General features: G+C 46.5%; 1 protein-coding gene across 1 annotated transcript in view; it reads left to right on the top strand.

Annotated features, from left to right (window-relative positions):
- Mcm3 (minichromosome maintenance complex component 3) overlaps window positions 1-7,792 on the top strand; it is an 18,084-nt gene extending 10,292 nt beyond the window's left edge. The window contains exons 10-17 of the mRNA XM_031366971.1: window positions 897-1,071; window positions 1,400-1,526; window positions 2,538-2,688; window positions 4,042-4,182; window positions 4,962-5,065; window positions 5,434-5,510; window positions 5,875-5,965; window positions 7,104-7,792. Coding sequence (XP_031222831.1) covers window positions 897-1,071; window positions 1,400-1,526; window positions 2,538-2,688; window positions 4,042-4,182; window positions 4,962-5,065; window positions 5,434-5,510; window positions 5,875-5,965; window positions 7,104-7,302 — 1,065 coding nt within the window. The 3' untranslated portion in view covers window positions 7,303-7,792. The remainder of the gene's footprint in view (window positions 1-896; window positions 1,072-1,399; window positions 1,527-2,537; window positions 2,689-4,041; window positions 4,183-4,961; window positions 5,066-5,433; window positions 5,511-5,874; window positions 5,966-7,103) is intronic.
- Window positions 7,793-9,638: the final 1,846 nt, after the last annotated feature.

The raw sequence follows: 9,638 nt of genomic DNA, 5'->3' as shown, positions 1-9,638 counted from the left end.
GTAGTCCTGGCTGTCCTGGAACTCACTCTGTAGACCAGGCTGGACTTGAACTCAGAAATCCGCCTGCGTCTACCTCCCAAGTGCTGGGATTAAAGGCGGGTGCCACCACTGCTGGGCAGTCTGACATTTCTTATCTATTCATCTGCGGGTAGACATGTAAACCAATTCCATATCTTGGGTATAGTGAGCCAAACATGAAATACGCAAGTATTTCTGGTATGCTGCTGTAGGTGGCAGTATGTTGGCTTCTTGATAAAACTGAAAACCAGAGTAAGAGTTTATCTTTTTAAGCAGCTTTGCAGTGTTCCTTGTCTGAACTTAGGCGATGATGCTAGTGAACTTAAGCAGTGGCGGTTTCCTGCTGTTAGGACGGGGGCTACCGTACTTATTCCTTCCCATGAATGCCATACTTTCAGGATATGTACACTTAAACTTTTTTTGTTCTTTTTGAAAATGATTGATTTTCTGCTGGGTGTAGTGGCAGCATGCTTTTAATCCCAGCACACAGGAGGCAGAGGCAGGCAGATTTCTGTGCACTCAAGGCCATCCTTCTCTGTAGCAATTTCCAGGGTGGCCAGTTCAGTCAGAGACCTTCTCTGAAGACAGAACATGTATTTTTTATGTGCATGTGTGTGAGTGCAGCATGCATGTGAAGGTCGGAGACAACTTAGGAGAGGTCATTTCTCTCCTACCATATTGATGCCCAGTGATCCTGAGGACCTCATATATACTAGAGGAGCACTCTACCACTGAGCTATATCCTGGTCCAAAGTTTCAGCTCGCCTGTTGTATTTTGTGTGGTCCAGCCTTGCATTCTCACCCCAGGGTTGATTTGGCCTCGATGTCTGTCCTTCCTACTGATGTTGCTTCTACTTGGTTGTCCTCTTGTTCTCCAGTATGATCAGTATAAGACACCCATGGAGAACATTGGGCTGCAGGACTCCCTGCTGTCTCGATTTGACCTGCTCTTCATCATGCTGGATCAGATGGATCCTGAACAGGATCGGGAGATCTCAGACCACGTCCTTAGGATGCACCAATACCGGGCCCCAGGGGAGCAGGATGGTGACGGTGAGTACAGAGAATAGCAAGAGTGGCTGGTGGAAGGGTCCGAACAGATGCCTCTATCAGTGGCCCATCCTGTGTCTGGGTTAATGTTTTGGGTACCCTCACCCTCTTGTCCTTCTCCCCTTACTTGACTGCTCACTGGAGGTTGAATGTCTGTCTATTTTGGGGTGTTGCTGTATCTCTTAGCTTCTTTTGGTGAAGTCTGTGTGCCTCTTTCTTCCTGGGTTCCTGCTTTCTATCTCTTAGTCTTATCTCTTTCTGTGCTGGAAAAGAGGCAGTTTCTCTCGGCTTAAACTCTTTGATGTCCTTTGTCTCAACTTGCATTTGCCAGCTTTGCCATTGGGTAGTTCAGTGGATATCCTGGCCACAGACGATCCCGACTTTACCCAGGATGACCAGCAAGATACCCGGGTTTATGAGAAGCATGACAACCTTCTACATGGGACCAAGAAGAAAAAGTGAGGCTCCTCTTGCTTCTTTCTTAAAACCTGAGATTTTGTTACAGTAGGTCTTCTTTTTGGGGTTTACAGATAAAGCATCTGACCTAGCCAGTTGCCTTAATATGGATTGATTCAGTTCAGGATCAGATCTTTCTTAAAACAAATAGTTTTGACAGCCAGGCATGGCTCATACTCGGAATCTCGGCACTTGAGAGGCTAAGGCGGGAAGATTATGAATTTGAAGCTAGCCTGGATTACAGATAACCTGTCTTAAAATTTCCCTTTTTTGGCAGTATGCCCAGTGCCAGTGTGTATGTGATCTATTCTCTTATCATCCTGTGGTCCTTTGTGGAGACTTTCGGTGACAGTTAGTTGGTAGCAGGCAGTAGAGGCTTTGAGGATGAATTTGAGTAGAGGAGACTTGATTGAGTGCTCAGACATGCTGTGTAGACTCTCGTGCCTCTGTTTGGCCATATTATAGAAGTATCATTGTACTGACTTTGATTGAGTTCTTTGAACCAGTATTTCCACATATAAATTAGGGTAGGTACCAGGTGTGGTAGAACATGCCTTTAATCCCAGCACTCGGGAGGCAGAGACTGGTGGATTTGTTTGAGTTTTAGGCCAACCTGCTCTACATAATGAGTTCCAGGCCAGCCAGTGATAGAGAGGCCTTATTTTCAAAAATGGGAACAGGGGGCTGGAGAGATGGCACAGCAGTTAAGAGCAATTCCAGAGGACCCAAGTTCAGTTCCCAGTGTCCATATAGTTGCAGATCATAATAGTCTGTAACTCCAGCCTGGTCTACAGAGTGAGTTCCAGGATAGCCAGAGCTACACAAAGAAACCATGTCTTGAAAAAGCAAACCAAAAAACTTGTAATACCAGAACTTCTTCCCTAGACTTCATGAGTCAGGGCTAACACCTGAGGCTAAATAGAGAACACTAGAAATGCTTTGTGTGTTCCTTCTCCAAGAGGTAAAAGCATTGCCCCAGCTGGGTTAGGAAAGTGGCTTTCTCTTGGATCCAGGGAGAAGATGGTGAGCGCAGCTTTCATGAAGAAGTACATCCACTTGGCCAAAATTATTAAGCCCACCCTGACGCAGGAGTCCGCAGCCTACATTGCAGAAGAATACTCACGCCTGCGCAGCCAGGACAGCATGAGCTCAGACACTGCCCGGGTGAGTACATGGGGCTGTGGTCCCGAGGCGTCCCTCGCTAGAACACGAGGGCAGCAGTTCCTGCTCTCTGGTAACCTGGGGAGCTTTAACTTTAGCACCCTTCCTGGTCTGAAGAACTTTCTGTTGAGAGACATTTACTTACCCCTTTCCTGAAAGAAGTGAAAACTCAGGCCTCAGATATGCTAAGGACGTTATATGATAGACCTTTGGGCCATCTGCTATTGCCTTGTACTTATTCTTTCTCAGGGTGTTCTGATAGTATTTTACTTCCCCTCTGCCCATGGTGGAATGCACAGAGCATCACTCGTTTCCATACTAAATGCTCCCTTTATCACTGCTCCTCCCTGTACATGAACTGTTCCAGTACGCCCCTTCAAAGACCTCACTGGAACCAGAACTGAGTGTGACAGGCCACTGTGGATGTGGTCCTGGTTGATCCCTCAGTTATAGTTGTCTGGTTATGTTAGTATGCCTGAAGATTTCACAAAATTCTTGGGTGATGCAGAAGTCAGTTTGTAATGGAGTGTCTAGTACTGATGGTGTTTCTCATCCTAGAACCCACTCCCCTGCATCTCTAGCACCCTCTCCCCTGCATCCCTAGCACCATATCCCCTGCATCCCCAGCACCCTCTCCCCTGTGTTCCTAGCCCCTGCTCACTCACCTCTCATAGCAGACTCTTCTCTGCCCTGCCAGTGTCTTACAGATCCATGACTTTTGGTTTCTGTTTAGTTTAACCAGTATTAGCTATGTGATTAACTATTCACTAGCACTTGCTCAGTCTCAGTGGGTATACAAATGAAAGCAGTGATTCCCTCTCTCCTTAAATCTATTGGTAGCAAAGAGTGTAGCAGTGAGTAGGGCCTCTGGAGTCCTCTGCATGTGTGCCTTGCTGTCAGTGGCTCCGGGCAGACTCAGTGCAGGCATCCCCAGCTGCTGTGAGTTTGTGATCATAGCAACTTGTATCCTGTGCAAAAGATGGCATTGCATAGCTCTTCTGCCTGTCTTGGTTCTTTTATTCACTTTTCCCTCTTCCAACCTGTTCCCTGCACCTGATGTTATAGATGTCATGTTTGGAGCTGAGCACTCAACTGCTTGCTACTACTTCTCAGCACCTTGTGCAGCCATGAATCTTTGCCTTCTCCACTGCTCACTGGAGAGAGACTTCTGATATGGCTTGAGGGAGGCATTAGTTGGGCACTGGCTGATACTTGAACTTTAAGTGGCGCCCACCTATAGAGAAGACAGACCTTGGGCTTCTGAGCATTTCTGGTATTGCCTTCTTTCTTTTTCTGTGCTATAAGAGTGAGACCCATGTTTCTGCACAAGTAATTCCTGCATGCTTTCTTCCTTAGACATCTCCAGTTACAGCACGAACACTGGAAACTCTGATTCGACTGGCCACAGCCCATGCGAAGGCCCGGATGAGCAAGACTGTGGACCTGCAGGATGCGGAGGAAGCTGTGGAGCTCGTTCAGTATGCTTATTTCAAGAAGGTGAGCCTCCCATGGAAGAGGAGGGGGAAAGAGTGTTAACAGCCAGAGGAACTGGAGGAAACCTGGAGAACAAAGCCCTCTAATCAACTAAGCAAAGCTCATGAACTCACAGAGACTGAAGCAGCAAGCACAGGACCTGTGCAGGTCTGCACCAGGCCCTCTGCTATGTATTAGAGCATTCAGTTCAGTGTTTCTATGGGATTCCTGAGAGTGTATGAGTGCGTGGATCTCTGCTTCCTGTGCCTTCTTTTTGGGCTCCTTTCTTTTCATTGGTTTGTCTTGTCCAACTTGGATGAGATGGTTTTTGTTTCATTATATTTTATTTCATTATGTTTTGGTATTCTCTTTTAGAGGCCTGTTCTTTTCTAATGAGAGATAGAAATGGAATAGATTGGGATGGGAGAGGCAATGGGAGGTTTAATAAATGTTTAATAAAAGTGCAGGAGGAAGGTGAGCCTTGTGCCTATCTGAAGATCTACAGACCTTCCAATAAATACCTGATCTATAAAGAAGCGAATGGCTCGATCCCTTAACCATAATGGTTTGGACAACTCCCCAAACATTCTTAGTAAACATAAAGTACCTACTGTGTGAAAAGCCTTATAGCATTGGTGAAAGATAGCTAATAAGCTCTCCTTGCTGCTGGTTCTGGCTCGTGGACCAGGGCCAGTACAGATAAGTCTTAGAAACACGGAAGCCATTTTTACCCAAGATGCAGAAGCAACTCCAGGTTCCTTACTCAGTTTTGTCATCAGTGACATCCCCTGGCTTATTTCTAGGTTCTGGAGAAGGAGAAGAAACGTAAGAAGCCAAGTGAAGATGAGTCAGACCTGGAAGATGAAGAGGAGAAGAGCCAGGAGGACACTGAGCAGAAGCGGAAAAGGTACCGTGGGGTAATGAGACGTGAGGCTCCGTCATGACAGAGGAGAGCCCTGCTTGTTAGTGTCCAGTCCTGGGCCCTGTAGGGTTAGCAGATGGAGGTGATTGGGCACAGGAGACGGGTAAAAGCTTCTGTGGTGTTCCTATAACTGAAGTCACACCATCAGTAGGTCTCCCAGTGTTCTTGAGGCTGTTCAGGCCTGAGCCTGGAAACTCTGATTTGACTGACCCAGCCTATACAAAGACCCATATGAGCAAGACTGCACCTGCAGGATGGTGTTTCACTTTGGTTGTACATTTCTCTGTGGCCTGAGCCCCCATGTAGGGCTCCCTAAAGCCATCTCAGTTTTTTGACTGCTGTGGGAATTTCAGGAGGAAGACTCATGCCAAGGATGGGGAGTCCTATGACCCTTATGACTTCAGTGAAGCAGAGAAGGAAATGCCTCAAGGTGAGTGAGCATTTCCTCCTACACTTGCAGTTGCGGTTCGTGTGCTTTTTCTCATGGGTTCCCACTGCCTCCTGCACGAGACCCTGGTAAACCTGCAATGCAAATGTTAGAAAATGAGCTTGGCTCTGCTGTTGTCCTCCTCCTTGTGTGACCTTAACAGCATGCCTGTTGAGGGTCTCCCGCTTAACACGATTCCCCTATCCATCAGAGATTTCCCTGTATTATCCTGCCTGGCTCCGTAGGAACCATGGGAGACAGTGCTCACAGGCTTAGCAAGGTGGGAGGGGTGCTGCTTCTCCACTGTTGGTGTAAATGACCTCACCTTGATGTTTCCCCTACCCCTGCAAACATTATTTCCCTGAAGTGCACACCCCGAAGACTGACGATTCTCAAGAGAAAACCGATGAGTCTCAGGAGACCCAGGAATCCCAGAAAGTGGAGCTTAGTGAGTCCAGGTGAGTGCATCTACTCCTGCTGATGAGGGGCCAGCTTCTTGGGCTGCCGCCAGCTACCTCTGATGAGCTTAGAGCTACAGCTCTGGGCTTTACAACACTCTACCCTGATTATGTCAGGCTCAGCCAGGGAGTTGCAAACCAGTATCTGAACGCCTGTGGTGTATTGCCTCTCTCTGTAGAAATTTGAATTGTTACTTTTAAGTCAGGAGGAACTGGCTTAACTTACCAAGGACAAATTTTGATTTGTAGCTTACTGTAGCCTTGCATTCTTCTCAGTTGGGCACATCTACTTTTTTCCCCTCATAAATTGTGATCACTTTTTTTTTTAAACAAATTTTCACTGGGGTTTCAGAAAATACTTTTTTCCTGAAATTTATGTTTACCAACACCAAAGAAACAACATAGCTAACGTTAATTTTTGAAGATGCGAAGCACAATGCTGCAAAAATACTTAAAGAAAACACTAAGATCAGTTATAATTCTACTCTCCAGAAGCAGCCATTGAGCTTTGCTTTCTGAACCAGCTCAGAGCTCACTGTCAATACTTGAAGTCTTTCTGGAGGCTGTAGTGTATAGAATCTTTGATCTCACTGTGTAAACAGACTGGCCTCAAACTCAAGCCATGTGCCCCGTCGCCCATTGAGATGTAGATTCCTAATCAAGTTCTTGAATGGCACTGAGGTGGCTCCATGTCACTGCCGTCCATTCACAGTGAGACCTTCTTAAGGTTTGTCTCATGGCATGGTCATGAGACACGTTAAGGTCCCTAGACTCTGGTGAAGAGGCATGGGTGCCCATCAAGTCTTGTGTGTGAACTGTCACCCAGCTGTTGTGTCAACCAGTTTGCTGTGCGGTGTGTAGGATTACCAGTCTCTTAACAGCCTCCGGGCTTCAGAGGCTCCTCATGCCTGAATTACGGGAAGCTCTGCATGCAGTGTGGTTTAGTTTTAAAGGATGCTCAGAATATTGGAAGGACACTTTGCCCACATCAGTCTTGTCTTAGAGCTGCAGGTTTGTTTACTGCCACTTTGTTGTCTTAGACAAGGTGAAGTTGGGTGCTTCCTCAGTGCTGGTATTAGACGTGTGCTCCACCAGGCTTGGCTCCTCCTCTACTCAGGTTTTTTTCTGTTTTGGGCAGGCTGAAGGCTTTTAAGGCGGCCCTCTTAGAAGTGTTCCAGGAAGCTCACGCGCAGTCTGTGGGCATGATCCACCTCACAGAATCCATCAATCGGAATAAAGAAGAGCCCTTCTCCTCAGAGGAAATCCAGGCTTCACTGAGCCGGATGCAGGATGATAACCAGGTCATGGTGTCTGAGGGCATCGTCTTCCTTATCTGAAGTTGTTGCTGCCAGTGCTGCCCTGTCCCCAGCTTTTGTCTCCATCCTCCAGTAACTTTTCAGTGATGGAAGCTGATGGTGAGACTATCAGGACTTGGTGGAAGCTTTGTGAATGACTTCTGCTGTGGGGCAAGAGCTGGAGGGGAGGCCAGGACTCGGCTGAGGGCCTGCCTCACATGCCTTCCATCCTAAACGTGGGAAGTCTTCACGACTTGAGTTGGGTTTCTGGGCATAGCTGGTTTCTGCGTTTGTTACTTGTGTTTTTACGCCCACTCCCATCCCCCAAGCACTTTAGTCCAGGCAGCCTTGGGCCAGAGTGGCTCAGGCATATCACAAAGTTGGATTGGAGAAAGCTTTCTTTGCAATTAGACTAGTATGTATTGTTGACCTAAATATCCAAGACATTGATACTGAGTAAATATAAATATTTTGTACATGTGGACTTCATGTTCTGTGCTTTAAAAAAAAATACATTTGTTTATATCTACCAGATTTTCGTTATCCATTCATCCATATCAATCCATCCTTTCATCCCTGGGGGTACACCCAGGATGGAAAAGTCTACGTCCAGCCCTGGGTTCAGTTTTCCAGAATTCAGAGGTAGCAGCAGACCCTCATCTTTGAGGAGCCTAATTTTTGCAGTACATACCTTTGGTCCCAGCACTCAGGAAGTCTGATTGACAGAGTGAGTTCAGGACAGACAAGGCTACACAGAAAAACAAAACAGTCTGGGTGTTATGGCAGTTTTTACTATTGTGAAACCTCTCCACACTGATCTTCCTAATGGTTGTATTACTGTATTGGTGCATTTTGTATGCAGGCGTACTTGATTTCTTTTTCAGGCTTAGTGTCTGCATTTACATCAAGTCATCACAAGGTGGCAGCAGGCTGCTGTGCTCTCTTTGGGGATTTTCTCTCTGTCCATAGATTTCCTCAGAAAACTGTCAGCTAAAAGTGATAATGTGTGGAGCAAACCAGGCCTGGCTGATTTGGAAAAGATACAAAACCGTGGTGGTTGCTGAAAGTCCAGGGAAATGGATTCTGGTTTCACTGACTCAACAGGCCCCCTCCCCCCTTAGAGAACTGATAATTTATATCAGAAACCCTTAAAATACTGTCCTTATTCATAGAGGGATACTTTTACAGGGTAGTTTGGCAGTTACTTGTTAGTGAACCTGTTTTTTGTTTTCAAAAACTAAAATGACTGCAGTTTCCCCAACCTCTCCCAGATCAACTCTTTGAAAAAAGCAGTCCTCCCAGGGACATCAAACAAGGCATAACAAGCAGCAGTCAGACCAGGCACAGACCATCGCACCAAGGCTGGCCAAGGCAACCCAGTAAGAGAAAAGGGGTCCTGCAATTAGGCAAGAGTCAGGGATAGCTCCACTCCCAGTGTTAGGATACCCACAACACCAAGCTGCTTAGCCAAAGCAACTCCTTTAGGCCTGATCTCAAGTTCCCATGAATCCTAGTCAATTGATTCTGTAGGCCATGTTGTCTGTGTGTATCCCTGACCCCTCTGGCTCCTCCCATCCTTCCTCTCCCTCCTCAGCAAGACTCCCTAGAGCTCTCCCTAATGTTTGGCTGTGGGACTCTGCATCTGCTCCCATGAGTTGCTAGATGAAGTCTCTTTAGAATCTACAAGAGTTACCCTAGCCAAGACTCATAGTAGTGGGGAACATGGAACCTAAACCTGCCATCTTCTGGAATCAGGCCAAGGCCTCCAGTAGAGGGATTAGCACACCAACCCAGCCACGAAACCTTCCACCTACAGTTCATCCTGCCTGCAGAGTGTCCTTAAAAGCTCAAAGCATGTAGGGTGTCACAAACCTGAGCTGTTGATACACTTCATGTTGGTTTCAGGTTATTCCTTTTTCCTAAAGCCACAAAGTAGAAGGACCCATAACTTTTTTTTTTTTTTTTTTTTTGAGGTTTCTCTATGTAATTCTGGTTGTCCTGGAACTAGCTATGTAGACCAGGCTGGCCTCAAATTCAGAGATCTGCTTGCCTCTGCCTCCAGAGTGCTCTGTGTGTACACGTGTTCATGAGTATATGCAAACACACGCACACACACACATACACACTCAAATATACACAGCTCAGCTTGTGACTCAACTGCCCTAACATAGCTCTTATGATGTACTAACTCAGATTGAGTAAGTTGTGGGCCTGGAGAGTTGGCTAAGAGACCACACTGATCCCTGCAGAGGATGTGAGGTCAGTTCCTGGCACCCATGTTGGGTCTGCTGATAACCTCTGACTCCAGTATTTACGGTACGCATAGACACATTTAAAAATATAATAGTAAAAATTGAAAACAGCATTGCTATAAAAAA

Source organism: Mastomys coucha, unplaced genomic scaffold (assembly GCF_008632895.1).
Source record: "Mastomys coucha isolate ucsf_1 unplaced genomic scaffold, UCSF_Mcou_1 pScaffold14, whole genome shotgun sequence".
NCBI classification, from domain to species: Eukaryota; Metazoa; Chordata; class Mammalia; order Rodentia; family Muridae; genus Mastomys; species Mastomys coucha.
The sequence above is the reverse complement of the archived record's forward strand: the minus strand, read 5'-3'. Positions and strand labels throughout refer to the sequence as shown.